General features: G+C 44.2%; 4 protein-coding genes and 1 long non-coding RNA gene across 9 annotated transcripts in view; 2 read left to right on the forward strand and 3 right to left on the reverse strand.

The window, feature by feature from the left end:
• LOC115776963 (zinc finger protein 239-like) overlaps window positions 1–6977 on the reverse strand; it is a 248602-nt gene extending 241625 nt beyond the window's left edge. The window contains exon 1 of the mRNA XM_030724771.1: window positions 6858–6977. Within this exon, the coding sequence (XP_030580631.1) occupies window positions 6858–6947 (90 nt within the window). The 5' untranslated portion in view covers window positions 6948–6977. The remainder of the gene's footprint in view (window positions 1–6857) is intronic.
• Window positions 1–27569, forward strand: part of LOC115776948 (NLR family CARD domain-containing protein 3-like) — a 507515-nt gene that overhangs the window by 140024 nt on the left and 339922 nt on the right. The gene's annotated exons all lie outside the window — the stretch shown is intronic.
• On the forward strand, window positions 7772–20262 carry LOC115776953 (butyrophilin-like protein 2). Of its 3 annotated transcripts, XM_030724758.1 has the most exons (8): window positions 7772–8178; window positions 11442–11789; window positions 13338–13661; window positions 13749–13844; window positions 14536–14859; window positions 16628–16948; window positions 19376–19699; window positions 19802–20262. In XM_030724758.1, exons 1-8 carry the CDS (start codon window positions 8142–8144, stop codon window positions 19882–19884), a joined length of 1857 nt encoding a protein of 618 aa, XP_030580618.1. In that variant the 5' UTR covers window positions 7772–8141; the 3' UTR covers window positions 19885–20262. The 3 variants fall into 3 exon arrangements, with proteins under 3 accessions (XP_030580618.1, XP_030580620.1, XP_030580621.1); XM_030724760.1 differs by lacking the exon at window positions 13338–13661; XM_030724761.1 differs by lacking the exon at window positions 11442–11789.
• On the reverse strand, window positions 14668–17562 carry LOC115776996 (uncharacterized). The gene is made up of 3 exons (XR_004019558.1): window positions 17232–17562; window positions 16732–16892; window positions 14668–14803 (listed from the first exon to the last, which is right to left on the reverse strand). It is a non-coding gene; the product is annotated as an uncharacterized LOC115776996 (long non-coding RNA).
• LOC115776968 (zinc finger protein 436-like) lies at window positions 21756–25304 on the reverse strand. 3 transcript variants are annotated; one of them, XM_030724784.1, is made up of 2 exons: window positions 25168–25304; window positions 21756–23217 (listed from the first exon to the last, which is right to left on the reverse strand). In XM_030724784.1, exons 1-2 carry the CDS (start codon window positions 25264–25266, stop codon window positions 22612–22614), a joined length of 705 nt encoding a protein of 234 aa, XP_030580644.1. In that variant the 5' UTR covers window positions 25267–25304; the 3' UTR covers window positions 21756–22611. The 3 variants fall into 3 exon arrangements, with proteins under 3 accessions (XP_030580644.1, XP_030580643.1, XP_030580642.1); XM_030724783.1 differs by having other exon boundaries at window positions 21756–23241; XM_030724782.1 differs by having other exon boundaries at window positions 21756–23265.

The raw sequence follows: 27569 nt of genomic DNA on the forward strand, positions 1-27569 counted from the left end.
GAAACCGCGAGTTTCTCCAGAGTAGAGTCCGTGCTCTCATTACTGCCCCAAGTTAACAAGGATGGTCTGAGTGTCAAAGTGTCGGAGTTTTCCTGAATGCATCCAAAAGTTTAATGACCGACTTTTAGCAGTCGTGTTCCCTCAGAAATTTCTACAGACATTGAGATGGGGGTGGGCGGAGCTTCTTGGCTGCAGGAAGTGTTTTATTTCACACCTGATCACTGAGAGGTGAAAACGTTTCACTGTTATATGCATCACAGAGCAAATCACAGAGCAAATCACAGTGCAAATCAACGAGCATTAAAATGGGAAAAACGTGGCCAGTTAAATACAAACTGCACTGTTTTTACTGTTATACTTTCTGTTGTTTCCTCCGAAGAGGGCTCACCGAATCACTGCCTTAATGGGTATACTTAAACTGCATGCCTATTACAACGTAGTGACGCTGTCTCTTTAAATTGCTGTTTCCATCCGGTGAGCCAGCCACAGCGGTCCACAGTGGGGGTGGGAGAGAGGGAGAGTTCCTTCCACAGAAGAATTCTCTGTAATGCTAATGATAGTCTGGGCTCTCTTAGGTGCCGTTTACACGAAGCCGTTTTCACTGGAAACGGTGTCGTTTTGATGCGTTTCAGCCTTTCGTTTACACGATGGCGTTTCAGAAACGATCCGCGTTTACACGAGGACATGTGAAACGATGAAAACGATGTAGTTCCCATGCCAGGCCACAAGTTGGCGTTGGTTTTCTCTTTGCAGTTTGTTTACGCAAGACGCGCATGCGTGGAGTGACAGTAGGTAGTGCGGCAAATTGTTCATTACTTACAAAACGGCCAATGTGAGAGGTTTTGTGTGGACAGATGATGAGGTTGGATCGCTGCTGCACACAACGCTGAATTACAAAACGGTAAAAACACAGGAAAAGCATAAGAAGCACTCGTGAATCCACGAGTACTGTTTATCAGTTTGCGCGTGCGCCAAAAACTGGCCGTCGCAACCATAGTGCGCATGTGCGAGTCGAGCGTTTTCAAATCACCCCGGTTTCAAGTGTTTACACGAAAACGCAAGCCGGTGCGTTTCTGAAACGCTCCACTCTGGACCCCGTTTCTGAAACACATCGTTTTCACTCTGTTGTCGTGTAAACAGAAGGGCGAAACGCATCAAAACGACACCGTTGTCGTGTAAACGCAAGGCCGAAACGCATCAAAACGACACCGTTTCAAAATGAAAACGGTCTCGTGTAAACGGCACCTTACTGTCTGCAAAGATAGTTTCTGCCCTTAAAATCACTGTAGATTTACCAGCGATACACAGTATTCATTTATTTTATCCAAAGGTGCGGACACTCTCTTCTGAGCGCCACTTTCAGAGTGCGTGATTTTAATTTACAGAAAAAGACAAAGTGGTTTGTGGCAGGCAGTCTACTACATTTTAAAGTTATACGGTCTATAAATTATTTGTAAAACTGGTGATAGAACATCCTGTAATCAGAGTTTGAAGGAAGGAGTGTAAATAAGCTGCACAGTAGACATACTATAAATATAACAATTTAAATAGAACTATATTATCAAGTAGCATATCACAGCATCAATCTTCAACAACAAGGTGAAGGTGTTGAAATAACTGCACAGGAGACAGAAATCAGACTGCATAGCAGAGAGGCAGGATAATCACATGCTGATGATTTACTGGAAAAGAATGTGTGTTTTGGTCTGATGTTTGTGTCTACAGGATCCAGATGAGGCCGTTAACAGGCGACAGTGAAGGGCACAGAAGAAGGAACTGATAAGCTGCTACATGCTTGCATATTTCAATAACTGTGTAACTGTGTCCAAGTCTGTGTATAAAAAGTGGACTGAGATAGAGAGCGGGGTCAGACTTGTGTGGAGCTGCACCGACATTTCTGAACCAGAGTACTCTGTACCCTGTGTGTGATGTGGCTTAAGTAAAGTGCTAATTGAACTTCTATCCCATGTGTTGTGTGCAATCCTTTCTGATAAACAAACTGGTGGTTATCTGGCAGTGTGGTTTGAGATATAAAAGCAACCATTTTACAGTTTGGAGGGACCGATATTTCACATTCACATTCGAGGCCCCTCAATTTATTCTCAAAAAATATAAAAGCAAGCAAACTGTGTTCTGAAGCCCCTTGTTTTAGAATAAATTGTAAAAGCAACGCCTTCAGAACAGGGAAGTCAGGTTCAGAGTTCCCTCAGTTCTTTCTTTAACATAAAAACAACTGACTTGGGTTTAGAAGCTTTCCTTTCAGAATGAACTGTAGAAGCAGGACCCTGTGAAGAAGAACAGACAATAGAGTAAAGAATAAAGAGAAGAAATAAAGAGTAAAGAGATAAAGAGTTTTGTAATAAAAAGTAAAATCCCTAAAAAAAGAAAATATGAGCGCTGGTACTTTGCTACTATTGTTTTGGTTGCAGTCTGTGGTGAGGACTGACTGACTGACTGTCCTATAATTTGGCACAAAGTCTAAGAAGAGAAATTCCATGAATTCAACTAGAAGACCACAGACCATAATTGTGCAGTGAGCTAAGAGTATGTAAGGTCAAGAAGGGACGGTGTTGTATGACCTCTGACCACGAAAGTTTCCACATTTCGATTAAAGATTTTGTCCATAACAATACAACAAGCACGATAGTTTAATTTTATTTATTTATTTGTGTTGTTGCTAGACTGCACTAGAGGGTGTCTAAATTTAAATACAATAAATTTATACAAGTGAAAAAAATCAAACTAGAAAGTAGATAGAAGTAAAAATAGTCAGAGCCACTCTTACTGAAAAGGAAATTTAACTCTTTTTCTTTGTAGTTTTTCCTCATTGTGGCCCAGAATACTAGAATCAGATCACATAAAATGTGGGTACTGATTTAAAAATGACACATTTGCAGATTGTGTCAGTTTACAAATAGAAAGCAGATTGTTAATATATGATGTAGGACAGAGTAAATCCAATTAGCTTTTCTTTTTGCTGTCAGTAACTGGGACAAGAATAATATCTGTAATTTCAGCCATAAATTTGTCCTCTGTGCTGCTGTTCAGGGTCAAACCTGTCAGCCAAAGTTGCTCCAGCTGGGCTGAGAAATGTTCAGATTGTTCCTGTGATTCTTCAAAAAAGAGAGAGAAAACCTTGGTGCATGATAGAAACAGTTCATGATAACTGTGGAGAGAAAGGAAGAGAAACAGATTTGCTTCAGCAAACAATAAACTGAAATCATCTCAAATCAGCAAAGTTCTCCAGGGTTATTGTGAACTTGCAGCAGGATGTGACTGATGCCAGTTCTTTTACATTATGCTAAATTTCATTATTATTGTTATCGGGTGGGTTTGACCATACAGCATAAAGTGTCTTGGGGTGACTGGTTGTTGTGATTCGATGCTAAATAAATACATCAACAATATTGAATTGAATTTCATAAAAACACTAATGGCACCACTAGTAACATCGATTGTTAAGCAAAGTTTATGAAACTTGTCCAAGTGTCACAAATTAGTCCAGACAGGAAAATGTTGTTAGTTTGAAAAGTGGAGGTCGTAAATATTTCAATAGCATCCTTAATTCGAACTGTTGGAATTCTTCAGTGAGAAAAAATCAGAATAATGCTCAACGCTCCATCAAAAGCAACATGCTTAATGTGTATGTGACGTGTGTTTAAACCACACATAACTCACAGGATTTGGGGAATTTGGTTCAGTGAGCAGGGATAAAACAGCAGAGCAGCACTCGCTCCTCAGGGGTTATATATATCACAAACATTAATGTTACTGAAAGAACACTGAAGAATTAGGAAAAAGGGAATAATTATCATTTGGAATGCTAATTTTATTTGCTTTATCTTTATTTTTCCAATATTGACAAAAAGAGTGAAAATAAATGGCTGGTTCAGGAATGTCAAACATAAGGCTTGGGGGCCAGACTTCGCCCTCAAAAAGGTCTCAAATTTGACTTACTGGATGTCTTTGGAAACTCAATGGAGGGTATAAATTTTGAATCTCAAGCTAAATTATCATAAATTTTACAACTTAATACTAGAACAAAATAAGAACAAAATAAGACAGTAATAGATTAAATAATATAGACTTCATTTTTTTACTGAATCGTGCATAGAAATTTCTGTTTTTACAATGTGCCCAAAGCAATATGAATAAATTCATAAAAAATGAAATTTTGTGGGGATGAAAAAAACTTTGATGAAACTTTGAAAAACTTTGGGGCAGCACGGTGGCGCAGTGGTTAGCACTGCTGCCTCACAGTTAGAATAACACCTGAAAGGCCTGGGTTCGATTCCACCTTGGCCCAGGCCTCTCCCTCTCTCTGTGTGGAGTTTGCATGTTCTCCCCGTGCTTGCGTGGGTTTCCTCCGGGTACTCCGGTTTCCTCCCACATTCCAAAGACATGCACTTACTGGGGTTAGGTTAATTGGCTAATCTAAATTGCCCATAGGTGTGACTGAGAGCATGAATGTGAGTGTGAAAGGTCGTCTGTCCCTCTGTGTTGGCCCTGCAACAGGCTGGCGACTTGTTCAGGGTGTACCCTGCCTCTCGCCCTATGACAGCTGGGATAGGCTCCAGCCCCCCCGCGACCCTTAACAGGATGTGCGGAAGTGAATGAATGGATGGATGGATGGAAAAAAACTTTGTTACATAATAACAGGGCAATTTGGGAAACGAGTTACCAGAAGTTTGTCAGTGATTTTACACATTTACTTGCTGCAATTTAAATAACTTAAACAGCGTTTCTTTATCATGGGGAAAAACTGAGATGTAAGGTTGTGCTTAATTACAGTTAAAAATGTTCTTACTGTAACTGGAAAGGGTTTTTCATCAATCTGGTCATTTAGAGTCAGCGTGGTCAAATGAGTTTAAATCCCTGGGCTCATTCAAGGTATCAGTAAAAGTGAAGCCCAGCCAAACCGGGGTCAGAGGAGTGTGGTCAGCACTCAGAGGTGTGCAAAAAGCCATGAAAAATTTGGGTCTATTATAATTTGTTTTGAAATGAATTTCCTTTTAAATCATGTCCTTTACTTTGTCCTAAAGCCTGAATTCTCACAGGCCATGTATTAATGTTCCTTTGAGTCACACAGGGACAAACAAAGAAAAATATGGACTCTAAAACTCAATAAATTCTACAATAAACTCCCAATAAACTCCAGCATCAGTGCAGCAGATTAACAACAGCTACATGTGGTGTTTGACAAAAACAAACTCTTTGAAGGAGTCAAAGGTCAAATCCAGCTGCATCCTGGTGTTCTCACCACCTGATGCTGCTTCTGTTTTGGTTAGATGCTCTAACTAGACTTGCAGGGTCTTTGCAGCCTCTGTACACAATGAAGTGTCCGACTTCAAAGTAGCTTAGCTCACATAAAGATGAGTTCTAGCTAACAGAGAAATGCAAGGAGAACTGTATCAAACTCCTTGACACATAAAACGCAATCTGAAATAATCTAAAAATATAATATTATAATCGGATAGCAAAGCCTGCAGGTTTTAACTTTCACTTCCTTCTGAGGGTAGACCACCGTGATGCCCCACCATAACCGTCTCCTACTCTTCCTTCGTGCCCCCTCTGTTTTCCCAGCCAGAGAAGCATTGCACCACCTAGTGGTCGTTTCTTTTAACCAAGTAATTACATTTGTACAGCTCACAAATGCATATATATAAGCAGTCTTAGAATATTAGACAGTAGATGCAGGTGTATGTGTTATAACTAAGGGGTGCTGAGGTAGCCCATCTTCCACAGAAAATCGTCTTTGGTACTTCGGCACAAGTATAGAGTGAAATAAGTTCAGCGGAAACCGAATAAAACTCAGATGACCCAGCTGTGCACCAGTCGTAGTGTTTAGTCAGTACAGTTTAAGACATTCCAGATCTATGAAACCTCTCTCTAAATTTATCACCTGGCTCAGATATTTTTATGATGGCCACCAGCATGGAGGCTCGAACCCCATTCACTGATCATTTTTAGGAATCCCCCCATGAACAAAATGAAGACAGTTTTGGAAAAGAGGGAGGTTCAGGTGTGAATGCTGGAAAACGTTTATTATGTATTTAGGTAATCCACATTTACATGCAGATTACCTAAATACATATAAATGCACCATGTACGCTAGAATCTGGGAGCTCTCCTAAAGCTGAAATGTGTCTCAAAAAAACGTGGTGCCCTCTAACCTGATCTAACCTAATTATCAGATTTGTGTGTGTACTTTTATTTTGTATTCATAATTTCTTAATATTTGTATTTGAACACACATTTACAAGCACCTGAACTTATGCACAAAATGTTATTTACAAATTACAAGAAATTACAAATCCAGTATTACAGACACAGATATTGTGAGTCAGTTTTCTCTCCATAGGTCAGGGTTAGGCTTCGATCTTTTCTTGTGTTTCTGCCGTTTTATAATTGATTGCTGTGTGCAGCAGCAGCCTCAGTCAGTCCGCACAGAGCCTCTCACACTGGCCGTTTTGAAAACAATGAACAAATCTCTGCGGCGCATCCAGCTGAGTCCCTTCGCGCATGCGCGTGTTGTGTAAATAAGCTTTGCAAAGAAAGTGGGAACTACATCGTTTTCAGCGCTTCGTCTCCGGTAGACGCAGATCGTTTCTGAAACGCATCCGTGTGAACGGCAGGACGAAAACGACAGCAAAACGACAGCGTTACCGGTGTAAACGGGGACTAAGCCTTCAGCTTAAACGTGAAGCGGTCCTCTCTGCGCATGCGCCGTGATTGTCCGCTTTCCCTGGCCCAGATTTAAACGAAGGCGGAGGCCCAGGGTGTTTACACGGCGAAGCTTCAGCTTCAGCGGCTCTGAGCCTCTGCCTTCGTGCTCTGACGGAGTCATGACCTCTGACCTTTCTCTGGGGGGGTGCACAGTCCGCTGCCGCGGCGCTACTGCTCCCGGGCTCGGTGGTCTGCAGATCCCGATTTTTCTTCTCCTCCATTCCTGACTCCACTGAAGTGGCTCGCTCTGATCTGTTTTGCGCATGTGCGAGGAAGGCTTCTTCCTGTTTGCGCCTTTCACAATAAAAACGCCCTCCATATTTACTGTGCCATACTGGATGTTTGTTTCAGTTCACACCAGGAGGTTGTGTTTGTGAGTCTGTGACCTTTGCAGAGGTCAAACAACACTGCAGAGCAGTGACTATGTGTGACAGAGGGGCTTTAACCTGGGACAGCTCTGCCTGTGGTCACAGAGTGCAAACACATAACCTGTTTACCTTGTGTAAACACTCTGTGGAGACAGAGTAGCACAGATCTATATTCAGACTATGGGAGGAACCTGGAGTACCCAGAGAACCCACGCAGGCACGAGGAGAACATGCAAAGTCCACAGAAAGGTCAAAGCCAGGACCTTCTTGCTGTGAGGCAGTAGTGCTGACCTCTGCACCACCATAATACCAGTCTGCACGATGTGTTACTGTGTGCAAGCAGCAGAGAGCTGAGTGATGCTGCACCCTTCTGTATGCTGTTCACTCACAATCACAGCATCAATAAAATAATGAAACATGTATTAATGTAATGTGACTGCTCCTATTTACAGCTTCTTTACAAACAGACTCAATATTTTAGGATAAATTTGCTCATCACAAACTGAGAGCAGCATCCAGAGCCTCTGAAGCTCTCTCATTTATGCAGCAGCAAAATATCAGACTGTAACTGTTCAGAGTGCAGGAGGGTCAGCCCTCTTTGGTAGTTAATCATTCACGTTCCCTCTGCCGGGCTCCTCCGAGCTCAGAGTCCAGGCTCCTCTGCTCCACCGTGGACACTGTGGAGTCCAGGGGTTAGTAAAGAGTCTCACAGTCATTTTCAGAGGCTCAGTGGATTCTCCAATGAGAATGAGTGAAATTCACATTCTGATCCATAACACTTCATGTTTGTAGCATTCAGAGTGGGCAGAAGGTCACTGAACTGTAACCTCTTCATCGAGGAGCACATGTCATACAGTTTTATGGTTTCTTCAGAGTTCAGGTTTTACTGCTGCTTCGCTGATTAAGTTGATCCAACCTGTCTGTAAATGATTCTCGTGACACGCCTCATTCTGAGATACTCCTGCAGTCTGAGCTCAGGCTCAGGCATGAGCTCCGTCTGTGGGCCGTCTGTGGCTGCAGGAAAGTGAGAGCTGCTGAAAGAGGAACATGAAGGTGTTGGTGGTGTTTGTGATCCTCCTGCACGGTAAGACCTCCTTCCTCTCTCTGCTCTCATCAGCAGCTTTCTTTCACCTCGCTCTCTTTAACGTGTCGAAGTGCAATAACACTGGTGAAAACTCCTGTAATGACTCAGCATATCTGTTACTAAACGATCAAATCCCTGTAAAATTACAGCCATTACACTCTGTGTGTCTTCAGATATGTATTTACAGCAATAAACAGTTTTATCTTTAAAATAAACACGACATATTCATGAAATTATGGCACTTTTTACAGTGTGGAAAAAACAATGTTCCATGAAAAAATTAAAATTATGTGTATTCACAGTTTTTCACATTATTTTACATTAGACATGTTAATTCACAGTTTATTTTGTAATTTTATTGATATTTCACATATTTAAAAATAACAGGAAAATGCTGTGAAACTTATAGAAAAAAATCAGTTGAATAATGATCTTTTTACAGTGTAGCTCATCATGGCAGAGATGACGTCAGCAGTTATTAAAGTTGCTGTACAGCGTAGGAAGCTGTGATTATTTTCCCTCTCTGATGGTTTAATGATTAAAATGTGCATTTATGAGGTCGTCTGTATTGCTGACGGGTCTGTAGCTTACAGTATGAAGCACTGTTGTATATGAATAAAATTCTCTGTGAATAACTATAAAGAGTTTGGGTAGCTGCTCTGCTTTGTTTTTGCAGAGCATATTTACACTTCCTTTGACTGGTTTACTGTAATTTTCCCAGTGATGTGGTCAGACTGTAGGTGAGGAACCAAACATGGTGGCTGTTTGATACTCGTCCCTGCATGTCAGTGAGGGCAGTGGAGCAGCAGGCTAACAGATGGTGGAGGGTTGGTAGTGATACAGATGCTGTACCAGCCTGATGTGCTGAAGAGAAGCTGCAGATTTACTGGTCAGTCTGCCTTCCCTCCCTTCAACTATGACCATGACTGGTGAGAAGTGACTAACAGTATGAGATCATGGATAGAGTGAGCTTCCTCCTGAGGGTGTCTGGGCTCTCCCTTAAAAGCTGAGGGCATCATATATTCTCAAGGAAATCAGAGTAGAGCCGTTATTCCTATGCATGAAGGAGACTCTGGGGCCGACCCAGGATGTGCTGGAGAGACTGCATCTCTTGTCTGGCTTGGGACGGACATGTTATCCCTCTCCTGAAGAACTGGAGAAGGTATTGTTGTTGGTCTGTGTGGTGGAAAAAATAAGTTGAGCTCTGAAACCAAACTGATTTTTTGATGATTTATTGAAAGTAAGAATATAACCTTTGCAAAGGGGTCAATACAGCACGAACAGCCTTCACACCAGCATTGACCAAAGCACAGAATAACACCCATTCCTTTATACTATCGTGTTGATACAATTTGTTCCACTAGCCATGGGGAGTTCAGGTTCCCCCCACCATGTAGCACCTGCATGATAACAAAATGCACTATGGCCTTGGACACAGCCTACAGTCAAGTTGTTTTTCCCATCTTCACACACTCGGTCTTTGTGCTAGAAAATTACAATTACAGAGAAAAAGTACACAGAGGTTATTCGAGTTCAGAAACAAATTTTCCATTACAGTCTGGAAGCAGACATGGTCTTCATAGGTTTGGCATTTTTAGGAGAAGAAAGGAGGAGGGAATCACCAGAGAAGGACTTAATGATGCAGTTTTTCTTTCTGGTCTCAACTCTGGATGATCGTGTTTGGGTGGTTTCTAGAAACGAGAGCACCGAGACAGCGGCAGCAGGTCCGAGCAGCTCCAGGCGTTGTGCCTTTGTAAGGTGTTGTGTGTCGATTACGTGTATTGTGTGTCTGTTTAAGTACACGAGGGATGAGCTCAAACCAGCCGGTCATTTTGTAAGTGGTCCCCAGAGGTCAGCGAGTCAAATGATTGGAAGTTACTTACTGACTTAGGGACGATTCACAATTACCAACATTTTCCAGCGCGTACAAGAGAACATAGAGGAACTTATGGATCAACAACATGAAGGAGGTATGGAAGGGTATGAAAACCATCACTGGCTATAAGGATACAAGGAGTGAGACTCCAGGCAATGTCGACATGGCCAATGAGTTTAACTGCTTTTATGGTAGGTTAGACTCAGCTTCTGCCTGGTGGGCAGGTCCAAGTGCTGTGCCCTGCTCTGCTCCACCCAGTGGCTGTTCCACCTCTGCTGCTGTGACCTCTGCTGATAGACTTTTTGAGGAGGCTCAAAGCCTTCAATGTCTGCAATGAGTTCCTGCACACTTTTTACCAGTCTGTTGTGGCAAGTGCTGTGTTTTTTGGGGTGGCCTGTTGGGGAAACAGCATCATTGTGAAGGACTGCAACAGGCTTGATAATCTGGTCGGAAAGGGTGTTTCTGTGATGGATGGGAGAGTGGACTATGTGGGGGAGCTGGTGGAGAAGAGGGGGAGGGGTCGTTTGCAGACAAACTTTGCATGAGACTCTGGCAGGTCAGAGAAGCAGCAGAAGTAACAGGCTCAATAAGACCAGTGTTTCTGCAGAATGTTACTGTTACGGTTTCATTTCGCGTGTGTCACATGTGAAGCCAGTTGAAGGACAACACATCCAGAGGAAACTGGAGTCTTGGGTCTGTTTTTAAATGCATACACCTTTGTAACTGACATCAGATCAGCAGGGAGCTGATCTAGATTAGTTTGTGAACAGAGGTTAGATCATCATGAAACAGTCACAAAAAAAGACTAATGGATCAAGGACAGACCCCGAGGAACCCCTGGCTAAACTTTTATTTGTGCAGATCTGAAACTGCTGACTGAAACATAAAACCTTTGACCCTTTAGACTTGCTGAGAGCCAATCAAGAGCCTGACCTGTTAAACCCACTGAGCATGAAGCCTTTGAATCAGCAGCAGTGAGACCAAGAAGACCTAAAACTGAGACTCTGTAAGTCACTGTTGATCTTCAGGTCACTGATGACTTCAGAAAGAGCCGTTTCTGTGCTATGATTGGTTCTGAACCCTGATTGGTCCTCATCATAAAGACCTGATATCACAGGTATTCATTCAGACTGGACTTAGAAAACTCCCTGAAATTAATCAAATAGCTGCTTCTTCTTTTGGTGCTCTGGGACTCTGGTTTGAGAGAGTGCAGTTTAAACTTGTACAGATAAAATGTTAATGTCTCTTTGAGTTCAGTGTCTCTGATTATATTACGCTTTTTATGTGATTGGCTGACTAGAAAAAATGGACTCTCTGCTTCCTGTAGACAAATGTGGACTCTGAGACAAACCCACAGCATTGTGTTTCTGTTTGTGTGTCCTCACAGTTTCCCAGCATGCCCTGGCTGTGCTGGTGGAGGTGTATGAGGGGCAAAGATCTGTCCTGCTGCCCTGCCAATACTCTGGTATTATGCCTGAGGACCCCACAGTCATGTGGACTCGCAGTGATCTGGATCCCAAATCTGTGCACCTACAACAAGAAGGAGGAGATGATCTCAGAGGACAAAACCAGCGTTACAGCGGGCGCACATCAATGAGGCCTGATGCTCTGGATACTGGAGACTTCAGCCTCACTCTGAGGACACCACAGCTGACTGACAGCAGCAGCTACACCTGCTCCATCAGTAATGGAAGAGAAGAACGGAGACTAACAGACGTACAGCTGCAGGTCAAAGGTCAGTTTTAGGATCTAGCTTACAAAAGAGGAGTGAGCAGAAAGGGAGTAATGTTTTCAAGCAGCAGGGGGACCACAGGATGACGTATAAGAGTGGGGGAAGGAGCACACAGGTGGACTAGATCTTATGCAGAAGGTGGAATCTGAAGGAGATATGAGACTCAAAAGTGGTGTTGTTGGAGAATGAAGCTAGGCAGCATCAGATGGTGGTCTGAAGGATGACTTTGAAACCAAGAAGAGGAAGTAAGTGAAGGCAAGGATTAAGTGCTGGAAGCTGAAGAAGAAAAAATGTTGTGCAGAGTTTATGGAGTTGAGACTGGGTGGTACCAGAGAAGAGTTACCAGATAATGGAGAGTATAGATGAAGTGATGAGAGAAACAGCCAAGAAGGTGTATGAGGTGTGCCATAGGAGTGAGAGATCGGCTCTGAGCCCTTTCTTGTTTGCTGCGGTGATGGACAGATTAACAGGTGAGTTCAGGTAGAAGTCTCTGAGGGCATTGATGTTTGCAGATGATATTGTGAGCTGTGAGATCACGGTGAGAGTAGGGAGCAGGTGGAAGAGAGCCTGGAGAGGTGGAGGTATGCTCTGGAGAGAAGAGGAATGAAAGTCAGTAGAAGCAAGACTGCATAGGTGTGTGAATGAGAGGGAGACAGGTGGAAAGGTGAAGCTACAAGATGTAGAGGCAGTGAAGGAACATGAGTTAAAGTATCCGGGGTCAACCATCCAAAGTTCACAAAAGTGACAAAGAAGAGAGGAGGGTGGAGACGAGTGTCAGGGCTGATCTGTGACAGAAGGAGAGCAGTAAGACTGAGGATGGGAGTGAGACCTGCTGGGATGGTTTGGAGACGGTGGCTCTGACACAAAGACAGGAGGAGGTGACACAGCTGAAGATGCTCAGATCTTCACTGGGAGTGAGCAGGATGGACAGGATTAGAAATGAGCCCATCAGAGGGACCGCTCAGAGTCAGAGAGGCTGAGATGTTTTGGACATGTGCAGAGGAGGGAGGGTGGAGATACTGGACAAAGGATAATGAAGATGAGGCTGCAAGCAGAGGAAGACCTCAGAGGAGGTTCATGGATGTAGTGAAGGAGGACATGCAGAGGGTGGTGGCTCAGCAAACACAGAAGCTGTTTCTGTGCATAAATTTAAATCTTACATGTAACGCCCTCATTAATCTTTGAGCTTGTTGAATAGATTTCAGTTCTATAGACTACATGATGTGTTGCTTTGGTCATATTTTATCACATTGTAAAACAGAGGGTTCAGTCTGGTTCTGTCATTGCTGCAGAACCACTAAACTACTGTTAGCCAACTAATTAACATGAACTTGAGCTGGAATAATTAATCAGTAATGTGTTTAAGTTTTTAATCACCAAAATAACGTAATTTAACATGTAGTTGTAGAAGGGTACCAGCAGAATCCAGATGGGGGTGCACAGTGACCTCGTTGGATCGACCTGGACCCCCAACACTGGAGAAGCATCCTTCAAAATCAGCATTTACTGCAGCTGCTTTCATACCTGATCTTGTGCTTCTTGTCCTCATAGAACACCAAGTGGAGGTGAAGGTGGAGGAACGGTCAGAGTCGGTCATCCTGCCCTGCAAAACCAATCCTGGCCTTCCTGAGGACACTGCAGTGGAGTGGACTCGCTCTGATATAGTCGCACATGTGTATCCAAACACAAGCGACCCCCTAAAGAAACAGGACGAACGTTACTGCGGCCGCACAAAGATGAATGAAGACCTGCTGAGAACCGGAGACCTCAGTCTGACCCTGAAGTACCCCACAGAGAGAGACACAGGAGGATACATCTGCACCATCTACAGGGGCAAAGACATCCTGAGACACAGAGTAGTGCTGCAGGTCAAAGGTCAGAGATTCAGATGCAGATCTAATGTCAGTGCTAAGAATTAGTTCACATTTCTTTTATGGAGTTATTATTTTGGTTTCTCCACAGAACTGTTTCCATCCTGGGCCACAGCTCTCCTGGTTCTCCTGGGTCTCTTTGTGGTTTCTGGTCTTTTATTTTATTTCCGGCACTACTTCATGTCAGGTGAGTCTCTCCTCCTACACTACCCATAATGCCGATGGTTAGCAGGTGTCCTCTGGGGTCTGTCGCTCACACAAACTTGTTCCAGAAGCTGAAAGAGTTCAGAGTTCAAACAGCTGATCCAGAGAGCTGAAGAGAAACTTCCTCCTTCAGACTCTGATCAGTGAAACAGCTCCACAACATGACTTTACTAAACAGTGTGTGTGCTTCACTGCATCCATCTGACACACAGCTGTTCTTCTTCTGTGGTGGTAAACAGCAGGCTGCCATGGAAACACGTGCTGACAGGAAGTGTTGCAGCAGCTTCAGTAAATGTTCCTCCTGCAGTTGTGCTCAGTCATGTGGTGGAGAGCTTCAGATGTTCAGAGCAGACACGTGAGATCTTCACGGTTCCTGTGCTGATGTGTGTGAGACGTGGCCGACTGTGGAGGCTCAGTGTGTCTGTTCTTCTGCTCTTCATCCAACATGTCTGCAGCTCTTTACAGATGCTGTGACTAGTTACCAAAGAACGAGTCAGGAACACATCAGGAACAAACTGACACACAATCTGAGACTAGGAGGAGGGGACAGGGAGGTCATGTGACAGTCAGGGAGGTCATGTGACCATCAGGGAGGTCATGTGACCATCAGGGAGGTCATGTGACCATTACAGCTGCTGTGGATGTCATCATGCTGTTCTTTGTTGTCCTCTCAGATTACGAGGTGCAGGTGGATTCAGGGGTGGAGTCTGTGCAGCTGCCCTGTAAAGCTCTACTTAACTTGTTTGAAGACACTAAAGTGGAGTGGAAGGACGGACACAGCAGGAAGGTCCACGTGTATCAGAGCAGCTCTGACCAGCCTGGAGAACAGGACGACTTTTACAGAGGACGAACAGAGATGAAGAGGAACTTCATGCTGAAAACTGGAGACCTCAGTCTGACCTTGAAACACCCCACAGACAGTGACACCTACACCTGCACCGCCTACAACAAAGACAGAAACATCCTGATGAAGAAACAAGTGGAGCTCAGTGTCAGAGGTCAGTGCTGTAGACAGAGTTCTGAGGTCATCCTGATGGTGGTTCAGTTTCAGTCTGTTTTGTCCAATTATCTTACAGTGTTAGCATTGCATTTTTCTTTGTTTTGGACCCAAATGTAAAAGCTACAGCAGATGAACTGTGGGACCAAAGTTCATGTGTGAGAGTTCATCTGAAAGGTCACATCTTCTAGTTCCTGAACATGTGTTTGTTTAGCATGTGGCTAACACACAGGCTAAGCTAAGTCAGTTTAAATATGAGTAAAAGCCTTTCTTGGTCCTCATCTATAATCAGTCATATCTTAGTCCCAATAACTAGAACATGATTTCTAGCAGAGCTGTGAACATCTCCACATCCTTTCTCCATGAGCTCCTCCAAAGCTGTGTGAAGGTTCAGAGCTCTGCAGCTAACAGAGACTTTGAGTCTGCTGCTCTCTTCCTCTGGCAGCTCCGTCCTCAGGGACCGTTAGCTCTCTGTTTCTCTTTATTCCTCTGATTCTCATCTTTGTCTCTGCTTTACTGCCTTCAATGCTGCCAGTGCCTCTGTTTGCTGACTGAAAACTTTAGTTATATTTAAGGATAAGATTCCTCAGTGATAAAACATAAATAAATCAAATGAGTTTGTATGTTTCAGATGCAGTAAATATACTTTCACTGGGTTAGAAAAGATTAAACGATATGAGAACATTAAACAGGCTGTTTGATGAGTGGGTTCAACGGGACACAGACACACAACATCCTAACAGAATAATGCTGAGATTACTCCTGTATATAACAATCTATGGCTGTAATGTGCAGCACACATACATCTAGCAGTAACATTAACTCAAACACACCATGTGATTCACAGAACTAAAAACTAACACTGAGTCTCGAGTTTCCCACCCATGACCTTATGCTGTCAATCAAAGCATCATGATCAACTGTGTCACATGCTGCTGTTAAAATGATCACCTGCATCCTCATTAAAACGGCCGAACTGAGAATGTTATGTTTAGCTAAAATATCAAAATATAATTTTGGCTGTTTGGCCACAAATCTCAGGTTTTAAAAATGAAATTTAATCAGAGTAAAATTCTGAGGAAGAACAGCGACAGGCTTTTTGAAAAGAGGGTAACTGACACCAGTGTCATAAAGAAATGGGTAAAATTTTAAAGGGGTAAAAAGGAGGGTTTAATTTTATGAACCACTCGATCTTTTAATGACACTGGTAAGATACTGGTGGGACAGGGGGAAACAGAGGGATCAATATTAGCTCTATTTTTCAATAAAAGAGGACAAAAAGTGTTCCCAGTCTTTCTTAAACAATCTGTGTGCCAAAGTATCCTTGGGCAACATCTTGGGCAAGATTTCGAACCCCAAGTTGGTTCTGATGTGTTCATCAGAGACTGAATGTAAGCACTGAGATGGAGGGAAAAACATGCTTGTATGAATATGTGTGTGAATACAAACGTGTTGTATAAAGTGCTCTGAGAGCTCATGTAGAGCACAATATTAGATCAGATTCATTTACCATCATATTGGGAACAGACGGACAAATTGAGACAAACTGAAAAGAATAGAGGCCAAAATGTTCTCAGAATAAAGATAATCAGTATTTAGACTGAAAGCAAAAACAGGTCTAAAACATGCCTGTGTGTAAGGCCAGACCCATGCTGGGTCAGACTTCAGTCTGATGACCTCAGCAGCATATGTATAAATTATTAGTATATGTAGTTATTCTGTTCACATGAGTCCCAGAAAACCTGATCTTTACCCTCAGGTTCTCTTAGTCCCACAGGTGGAGGCAGATTCAGGGGTGGAGTCTGTTCAGCTGCCCTGTAAAACCAAAGTTCACCTGCCTGAAGGTGGTAAAGTGAAGTGGACAAACACTTACAATGTGACGGTCCATGTGCATCAGAAGGGCCAGCATGGAGAACAGCACCGGATTTACAAAGACCGAACAAAGATGGACGAAGACCTGCTGAACACTGGAGACTTCAGTCTGACCCTGAAATACCCCACAGACGGAAACACAGGCACCTACACCTGCACCGCCTACAACAGAGAGGGGGACATCTGGATGAGGAAACAAGTGGAGCTGAAAGTCAGAGGTCAGTGCTGCAGATGCAGGTCAGAGGTCAACGGTGAGACATTCAGAGTGTTATTATATTGGACTTATTATACTGTGTGTAAGATAAAGATTGTATTGTGTGTAAAATTTCAGGTGTGCAGGTGTGTTTGAGAGTGAATGTAGGTATTGACAGTCCGTTATTCAGGCAGTGGTGCAGCAGCCTGAGGGCCTGTGGATGGAAACTGTTCGGGCAGCAGGAGTGTGAACAGTGTGTGCTGTGGGTGGGTGCGGTCTTTGACGATGGCGTGTGCCCTCTTTATTACCTGGGTATTATAGGTGTCCTGTAGTGATGGGAAGGCAACTCCACAGATGAACTGCAGCACTTCCTGTCCTGGGTAGTGCAGGTCCCGTACCACACTGTGACGGAGTTTTACACTGTGCATCTGTAAGAGCTGCTGAGGAGCTTGGAGGGTAATCCAGATTGCCTCAGCTTCCTTAGGAAGAACAGTCTCTGTGGAGCCTTCTTGATGATCTGCACTGTGTTGTAGAGATCTGTATAGATGGCTTCACTGATGTGAGTGTCGAGGAGTCTGAAGGTCTTCACCCTCTCCACCTGAGTCCTGTTGATGGATAATGGGGCATGGTGGTCTCTTCCTCAGCTCAATAACCATCTCCTTAGTCTTCTCTGGATTTAAGGGAACACCAGCTGGGCCACCTCTTCCCTGTAAGATGCTTCCTCCCCCCAGTAATCAGCTGGATGACGGTGGTGTCGTCAGCAAACTTGACGATGGAGGTGTTGCTCTGGGAGGGGATACAGACACAGGTGAAGAGGGTGTACAAGAGTGGACTGAGGACACAGCCTTGTGGGGTCCCAGTGCTCACTGTCTTTGTTTCTGATGTCCTGGTACCAACTCTGACTGCCTGAGGTCTGTCTGTAAGGAAGTCCAAGACCCAGCAGCAGAGGGAGGGTGTTAGTCCGAGGGTGAAGAGCTTTTCACCCAGTCTGATTGGGATGAGTGTTGAATGCTAAACTGTAGTCTATAAACAGCATCTGAACATAAGTGTCCTTATTTTCGAGGTGTGAGAGGGCTGTATATAGATGCTGCATTAACAGCGTCTGTTGTCAGTTTAAGTTTGTTTTTTCTCTGCAGGCAGTGAGAATCTATTTAAGTTAGTGTCAAATCTAAAATCCGTAAATAGCTTTTGATTAATTTGGGGTGGAAGCCTTTGGACCCTCCCATGTGTTTAAGGAATTAGGAACACACCGGTGGGGGTGTGGTGGTCAAATGTGTGTCGATGGGAGGTGGTTAAATCATTTTTTTAACCACTTTAAGCACTTGGAAGGTCAGATTAAGTTAATTTCGTTACATTAAGTCATAAGTAATTTTTGTGTATATTTTGCTGGAAATAAACATTTATTTAATCAAACAATCAAGTCTGAAGTGCGTACAAGTAGCAAACAGCCGTTTGCACCGATGGGTTTGAGTTTGTAATACTTTTGGGTTTGAAGGTTAGAAGGCTGAGACAGCATCAGTCAAACCGTTCTGCAGTGTGTTAACTGCAGGTCCAATGTGTCAGAATGGTTCCTTTAACATGGGACCATGTGATGGGACGATGGTCATTCAAACAGGATGTGTTGTTTTTCTTGGGGGGGGGCACTGTGGTGGTGGACTTGAACAGATGATTGGACGAGGGACAAATTAAAAATATCTGTAAAAACCTCAGCCAGCTCTGAAGGGCAGCCCTCACATGTTTTTGGGCCGGCTACTTTTTGGGGGTCAGTCCTCCTCAGGGCCTCGATGTCACAGTGTCACAGATGTCCCACGGCCTCCTACCAGAGGCAGCTCCCCGTGTTGGCTGGTACTGAGCGTAGAACTCGTTCAACTCATCTGGTAATGCATTGTAGCAGGCTCATCCTCACTACACTTGGACATTGCATGTTCAAGAATAAAGCAATAATAATAATAATAATAATAATAATAATAATATATTATTATTATTATTATTATTAAGTAGACGTGGCCTGTGCTCTTGTTAACACTACACTCATCGGGCTGAAACCCACAATCCTGTTATAACACATCTGAAATGGATAAAAACAGGTGAGAGGAAAGGTTTCTGCTAAGATTACATACATTTATGAAATAAATCCATATTATAAGTGGGCAGGAAGTGAGCCAAGTGGATGGTAGGTAACAAAGATCCTGAAAGGAGACATGTTTGATCTGACCCATTTTAGATCCACAGAGAAAAACAGCAGCAGCTCCACCCTGACAGGAGGTGTTACTGTGAAGCAGCACATGGACCAAACATCACAGCTCCATCAGACTCTGATCACCTTCAACAGCTCCAAAAGCTGCTCTGACTTCATAGATCTCTGTCCCTGTGACATTCTCTTTGATCTGATCTCTACAGCTCTGAAACCTGCTGCTGTCTGTACAGCTCATGGTGTTTGTTGTCCTCTCAGACTGTCAGGTGGAGGTGGAGGAGGGGGCGGAGTCTGTCCAGCTGCCCTTCAAAACCACAGGGAACCTGCCTGAAGATGCCACGATAGAATGGGAATACTGTGAACCTGGAGTCAGGAAGGTCCATGTGTATCATAACGGCTCTGACCAGCCTAAAGAACAGGACCAGAATTACAGAGGCAGAACGAGGATGAATGAAGAACCTCTGAGAACCGGAGACCTCAGTCTGACCCTGGAACAGCCCACAGAGAGAGACAGTGGGAGATACAGGTGTGAAGTCAAGAAGGACTTTATACTCCTCAGAAGGAAAACACTGTTTCTCAAAGGTTGGTTGGTTGATTGATTGATTGATTGATTGATTGATTGAACCGCTGACTGGTTTGCTGTTTTGGTTCTTTGTCTCTGAACATCTTGTCTCTCCTCTGCAGGGAGCTTTCTGGTCCAGAATAAAAGAGGGATCATCAGGAACAGAAGCAGCTCCATTGATCCGACTCCTCTGATGGCTGATTAATCAGTTTGAGCTGTTTGTTCTTTGATTATTGATCAGTGATGTCAGAGTGGAGTCAGTGGGATGTTGTCTGTGACTGAAATCTCCAGAAGCCCAAGAGAAAAAGACTCACAGGTCTCATACACAGAGAAAACTTGCCTGATGGTAACACTATTGCAGAGAAATGTAGGAAGAAGATATCATATGCATATACACTTCTTCAAAACATTAAAGGAGCATTTTTTAATCAGAGTTCAGCATCAGTCAGGAAAATCTCTGTGACACTGACAGGGTTATAATAGTTTTGGATTTTACATTATAGTTTAGTTTTAGTTAGTTTTTACTTTTATTTCTCTAATTCAGTTAGTTTTAATTAGTTTTCAGAGAGGTTTTGCTCGTTTTTATTTTTGGTTTCATGCTTAGTTTTAGTTAGTTTCAGTATTAGTTTTAGTATTTTCATACCTGATCAGGTGCAAGATTCAAGGCGCAAAAGTGACTATTGTGTAATGAAAACTTGACAAAAGATACAGTTTAAAGAAATATAGTCAACAACCAACTGTTCACAAGACATGCTAAATTTGTGTAATATTAAGGACACACATGAACATCAACAGGGAGAAACAAAGAAAAACATGAACTCCCAAACTCAATAAATTCTACAATAAACTCCACAATAAACTTCAGCATCAGTGCAGCAGATTAATAACGCCTACATGTGGTGTTAAACAAAAACAAACTCTTTGAAGGAGTCAAAGGTCAAATCCATCTGCATCCTGATGTTCTCACCGCCTGAAGCTGCTTCTGTTTTGGAGCTAGCTTGGTTAGATGCTCGCTAATTAAACCTGCAGGGTCTTTGCGGCCTCTGTACACAACCTACAGAAGTTGCCGACCTCATGTCCGCATTTATGCTTGTGTAGCTGGATTGTGTGTGTTAATTACCTTGTGGTCGTGTGCAGGTGTTTGTACTCAAAGAACCTCCATACGGGACTCTGCCGCTTTCTCGGCAGACCGCAGCCATTACTTTGCGGACCAGCGCGGCGAGCGCACGCACATGCGCACTCACACAGTTGTCCTGTGGCGCTCCCAGCTTAAACTCGGAGAGCGGAAACAATGATTTCATATCAATCCACAAGGCTTAAAAAAACCCCCCAAAAAACAAGTAAATGAAAGTCAGTTTATCGATAATTTCAGTTAGTTTTAGTTAGTTTTGTAAACTCACAATTCAGTTTTAATTAGTTATCGTTTTTTCCTTTTAATTATAGTTTTTATTTATTTCAGTTAACGACAATGTTTTTTCAATTTCAGTTTTCGTTATTTCGTTCGTTTTCGTTAACTATAATAACCCTGGACACTGATGAGGTCAGTCAGTATCAGAGGGGGTGTTCATCAGTTTCAGCTGCTTTGGAGTTCATGAAATTAAAAACATGTGCACTAGAGGGGCAACAATAACACCCCCCCAAACAGGAATGGTTTTACAGGTGGAGGACACTCACCTCATCTTTTCTCACTGGTTTCAACTAGTTCTGCATTTGGTTAGGGTCAGAGTCACTGCTGGTAGCATGAGGTCATACCTGGACCCTACAGAGGCTGCACAGGTAGTCCAACTCCTCCAGGATGGCACATCAATACGTGCCATTGGCAGAAGGTTTGCTGTGTCTCCCAGCACAGTCTCAGAGCGATGGAGGATTCATATCAACTCAGTTTTATTTATACAGCACCAAAGCACAACAAACCTCAAGGCACTTTGTATTGTGGGTAAAGACCCTACAATAATACAGAGAAAACCCAACAGTGGAAACGACCTCCTATGAGCAGCACTTGGTGACAGTGGGAAGGAAAAACTCCCTTTAACAGGAAGAAACCTCCAGCAGAACCAGGCTCAGGGAGGGGGGGTCATCTGCTGTGAGGGGAGGAGGGGGGCTGCAGGACAAAAGACATGCTGTAGAAGAGACAGAGAGTAATAATAACTAATGATGAAATACAGAGTGAAGTATAAACAGAGTAAAAACGTGAACAAAAGAAACACTGCATTATGGGGACCACCCCCCCAGCAGCCTAGGCCTATAGCAGTATTGCTAGGGGATGGTTCAGGGTCACCTGATCCAGCCCTAACTATAAGCTATAAGCTGTAATAAAACCCATAATAAATACACACTGAAGCCTTAATGCCGTATCAGTACATACTTCTTAGAAAGTTTCAAGAAGAAAAAATACATATTCATCTGTGTCAGTCGAGGCAGCAGCACAAACAAAACTAAAGATGTTACAGAAAAGAACTCAGTTTGTTTTCAGTAACCAAATGAACAAAGTGAGAAACAAAAATAAAACATCTTGAATCAAACTGAATGTTGAAGCAGGCGGATCCAGGATCAGCAACAAGGTGTTCAGCTGCTGCTCCATTACTAACGTTCCCTTTGTGATAGCAGCATGGTAGTTGGCACCGCTGCCTCACAGCTAGAAGGTCTGGGTTAGAATCCACCTTGTTCTCCCCATGTTTGAATGGGTTCTCCAGGTTCTCCGGTTTCCTCCCACAGCCCAAACACATGCAGGTAACGGGGTTAGGTTATCTGGTGACTCTAAATTGCACATGTGCAGTGTGTACCCCTGCCTCTCGCCCTATGACAGCTGGAATAGGCTCCAGTGACCCTGAACAGGGTAAGAGGAAGAGAATGGATGGATTGTGATAGAAACTGCACGTCCCCATCATCGTCATCATCACTACCCAAAGAGAAACCCTGCAGGCACTTTTCTTCAGCTGTGATGTTTCTGGAGATGAATGGTTAAGCTGCAGTTGTACCGGAAACTCTTCCCACATTCCTCACACCAGAAAGGTTCCTCTCCGGTGTGAGTGCGCATGTGGCAGGTCAGGATGAAGGTCTGACTGAAGGCTTTCCCACACACCTCGCAGCTGTACGGCTTTTCCCCCGTGTGGATTCGCTGATGTTTCTTAAGGGAGAACGCGCGAGTAAAAGTCGCCCCGCATTCCTCGCACCAGTACGGTTTTTCTCCGGTGTGAGTCTGTCTGTGTCGTTTAAAGTCGCTCAGATACGTGAACGTTCTCCCACATTCTTCGCAGGTGCATCGTTTCTCTCCGGTATGGATACGCTGGTGCTTCTTTAGATGACCCGACTGAGTGAAAGCCGAACCACACTGATCGCAGCTGTACGGTTTCTCTCCGCTGTGAGTTCGCTTATGTTGTTTCAAACTACTCATCACTGCAAAATCTTTCCCGCATTCTTCACAGTGGTACGGCCTCTCTCCTGTGTGAATGCGCCAGTGCCTGTTTAGATGGCCTAACCGGGTGAAAACTGAACCGCACTCATTACAGCTGTAAGCTTTCTTTCCAGTTCTGGCCTTCTCCTCCTCCGGGCCTCTGGCCTTCTCCTCCTCCGGGCCTCTGCCCTTCTGTAACAGCAGAAAAAGAAGCAGCATTAGACCTCATACTTGTTTAAACCTTTCTAAAACTATTAAGATGGACTGGAGAAGATTATAGAAACACATGTCAGTCATGTCAAAACTCCTCACAAACGTTGCACATTTCCATCCATCCTTTTTTTCACGCTGGATAAGCAGCAGCACAGTCAAAACAGAGACCTTCCTCTCACTGGGAACAGTTCTTCCAGGAGGAGCTCCTGAGGCAGGCATAATCTCTCACACAGCTGCTCACTATGGACCTCTTCAGCATCCTCTCCCTCCACCCAGTCACCGTCAACCGGTTAACCAGGTGGTGACCAGTTAACAGCTGAACTCAACTGTCATCCACCTGTGAGCTACAGTGTCCTTGATGAACGGGCCAATGATGGCCCACTCTTCCACAGCAAAGGTCCAACTAATGTTAGCACAGTTAACCACACAGCCCGCATTATTATTTGTCAGATAACTGCAATAAAATATTCAAAAGGCTCCAACAGCACAAACACAGTCCTGAGGTTTGGGGGGAGGTTCAGGGACTCCAGTTAGCTGAGGTGAAGCCCAGCAGCCAGCTAGCAGTTACAGCCACCAATGCTGCAGTCAGGAGGAACGAGGCCAGGGCTGATGATATGGACCAAAAATAATATCTAGATATTTTTTAGCTGAAAGGAGATATATGATATACATCTCAATATTCTTTATTCCTAAAAGGTATAAACAAACAGGCAAAGCTACGTGTCCCAAGTGTCACACAGACACTTTTATTAACATTCAGCTGTAGGTGTACATGAGAAATTGCTCAAAAATAAACCACTGGCATATTTAAATAATAATGCTCCTCAAATAAATTAATGCTTTTATCCTCCATAATAAAAGACTCACAGCTGTGCTATTAAAATTCCAAATTCAGCGGTGGGAAAGTAGCAACGGAGCGGAGAGCCGTCATCTGACAGACAACCTGTTTAATTGCAGGTTTAACACCCCACCCCCACCCCGCCACTCCCCACCTACTCTTAGGCTGTGTGAAGAGGGTGAGAGAGAACGTTTCAGGAGACAAAGAACCAGGAAGGCACCAGGTCCAGACGGTGTTTCACCCTCAGCCCCTCTTGTTTCAGACCCCCATCCCTGGGTTAAAGGACTGCAGGCCTGTCGCCCTGGTGACTGCAGTCATTAAATCCTTTTAGAGATGGGTGTTGATCCACCTGCAGGACCTCACAAGCCCCCTGCTGGACCCACTGCAGCTGCTTTCAGCATAGGCCTGCTCTCCCTCCTGCACTCCCTCCTGCACCACCTCGACTGCCCGGGACACATGCTAGCATCCGTCTGTGGACTTGAGTTCAGCACCATCATCCCTGAACTCCTCACTTCACTTCAGTTTGATTAATACAGCAACAAATCACAACAACAGTCCAATAACAGCCCCCTATGAGCACACACTGCTGAACCAAAGCATGCTGCACATACTGCTTGTTTACACAACTCTAGTTATATACACACATACTGCAAAGTCCTCGTGTATACACTGCACACAGTACCAGTCAAAACTATGTATGCAGTAACCATGTATTTATTTATTCCAACATGTCTGCAACACACACAGATAAATATGCTGTACATGCTGCCCTGTGTGTGTGTGTGTGTGTGTGTGTGTGTGTGTGTGCTGGATGTGTTTGCAGCTACAGTTTTTACATCCATCGTCTCCTCCTGCTTCCGGGGCTGAGCTCTCCCAGCCCAGGGTGACCTGTCCGGGGTACAGCCTGACATTCACACACATGCGCAGTTTAGAATCACCATGAACCCAACCCCACTGTCTGCGTGTCTCTGGACTGTGTTTTTATACACGCACACAGAACAGCCGCCCACTTCGCGGCCGTTACGGTGACCGCAGGTACTGACCTCTGGCTCGGAGGGTCCCCGGCTCGCCCCCGCGTCTTTCCTGTCCCCGGACTCTGCGATCAGCTGCTCCGGATCCTGGTTCTCCCTCTCTTCCTCCATTCCGATCCCGTGTGCAGCTGCTTGCGCGGTCAGGTTAACCGGAAACGATCTCTGTGCACACGGCTTCTTCCTGTTCCTGCCTTTCACAATAAAAGCCCTCGGCAGTCCTTGCTATAGCGTCCTCCTGCGGCAGTAGAAGCTCTCAGAAGGAGGTCAGCACGGGCAGACTTCAGGATTATATGAATCTTTATGATTCTGCAGTTATGAAATATAACTCTTGCGGGTCCGGGGTATATTTGGCCGTTTTTGACTACTTTTGTTTTTACCTTCATAGTTCACCTTAGAAACTGTCACTTTATTTGGTATCATTTTGTTCAGCAGCACCTCATGTGTGTCACTGTACAGTTATTCTTTCATTTTGAAATACTGCAGTAACACATTGGACTTAAAATCACAAACTCTGAGTAAAAAAAGTTACATTTTTTTACTGTCAAAACCACAACATGCTTAACGAATTACTTTTACAACTCAAAATGCAAATATAAGTTGTAAATTTTCAAAAGTTACGTAATAAGAGTGCAAATAAAGTTATTTACAACTATTCACATTAAAATACAGAAAAGGCCTCAGGCGTTTTTTGTTGTTGTTTGTTTGTTTGTTTTGTTTGTTTTGTTTTTTTTATTTGCAGAGCAATCAGGTCTCACATTAAGATACCACACAAATTATTTATGTTTCCCCTAAAAACAGTTTCTGTCCTTCACTGAGGGAACATCACAGGAAAAACTTGCCATCAATATTGTCTCTTTTATCCCCTTTTGACCTCTAACTCAGCAGCCAAATTAACCACATGCAAGCGAATCCAACCAAATGTGAAGTGTAACCGCATTAGACGCATGTTTGTAATGTTGCCACTGTACATCAGTGTGTGAATATGGTGCAGACTCAATACAAGCAGCTTCACACAGTCCCAGTTACACAGTTTGGGGACAAAATATCATAATGTAAATATAAAGACTCTTTAATACACGGGTGGGGCCCCAGCAGACCCTCCACCCTCTTCGACCCTGTCCCACAGGGGCCGAGGCACAACAAGCCCCAGCGCCAGGCCCTGCTCCCAGCCCTGCCCCACACACCACAGGCAGAGACTAAGGCAGACTGACTACCTGGTGTTTGGACGTGTCCCAGCAAATGACTGGGGCCACCATTTGTATTTGCCTGTGTGCAGGGACGGGACACTCCATACAGATGTTTCAACTCTGTCGAGCTTCCAAAGTGCAGATGTTTCAAATGCTGCTCTGAAATGAGGTTCAAAAAACCCACATTGCATCACAGCTTCAGAACACCTGTGAGGTCACAGGAATTCACACGAGCATGAATGGAGTCTGTTTGCCTCACAAGCGCACCTGTCCAGGTGTACCTGTGCCCGATACAGGATACAAAGGAGGAAGGCGTATTTCCATATGGGACTGTCCCTGCAGGGTTTTCTGTCCTGTGTCTGTGGCTCCATGTAATAACTGACACCTCTCTGTTTGAATATTCGGATGCAGGAGGAGGCGTGTGTGTTGGTGTATACGATCACTTCCTGCAGAGCTGCCTTCATGAACTTGTCCTGAGCAGAAGAAGTTTCAGGTGCAGAGATGGTATTTGATCATCATACATTTATCACACCCATGCCTTCAGACTGAATAGGATGCTCACATAGCTTCCAGAGGTCACACTGGGGTCACACTGGGGTCATCGAGTCAGGACTCCACAGCAGGCTGGTGCCTGATGGTGCAGTTAGTCAAAGCAGTGATCTACTCCTGTTACTGTGTCTCACCTGTATAACACTGTGCCAGTATTCACCTGTGTTTGTGTTGATAACAGTGACATCACCGCAGAGCTCTGAGGTCATCGTTCCCCTGCAGGCAGAGCCGCGGTGCAGCGGAGTCTCTTCCTGCTCCTTCTGATGGGTGAGTGACTCGTGCTCCACCTGAAACCCTCTGACTTTGATCAGGACTCAGACACACTGATGAAATCAGGTCTTTACCTGTAAGCTTTGCTGGGCTCAGCAGTTTAGATATTCAGGCAGATTTTCGCTGATCCAGGTCAGAGTTTCACATGTGTTCTGTATGAGTTCCAAGTAGTAATAATATGGTGCTTTTCATGATTTATGACTGACAGGTGTGTAGGGGGGGAGGGGGTCAAAGGTCAAAGCGCGTGCATGAGCGTCCTCGTACGCGTGCGTCTGTGTGAACGTGCGTGCTTGAATGATTTATGACCGGCATCTGTGTGAGTAGAGAAAAAAATGTCCTCTCAATTGATCCCACAATTTCTCCCCTTAGTTCTCATTACAAAGGGACTTCTAAGGGGATTAAGGGGAC

Source organism: Archocentrus centrarchus, unplaced genomic scaffold (assembly GCF_007364275.1).
Source record: "Archocentrus centrarchus isolate MPI-CPG fArcCen1 unplaced genomic scaffold, fArcCen1 scaffold_41_ctg1, whole genome shotgun sequence".
Lineage (NCBI taxonomy): Eukaryota > Metazoa > Chordata > Actinopteri > Cichliformes > Cichlidae > Archocentrus > Archocentrus centrarchus.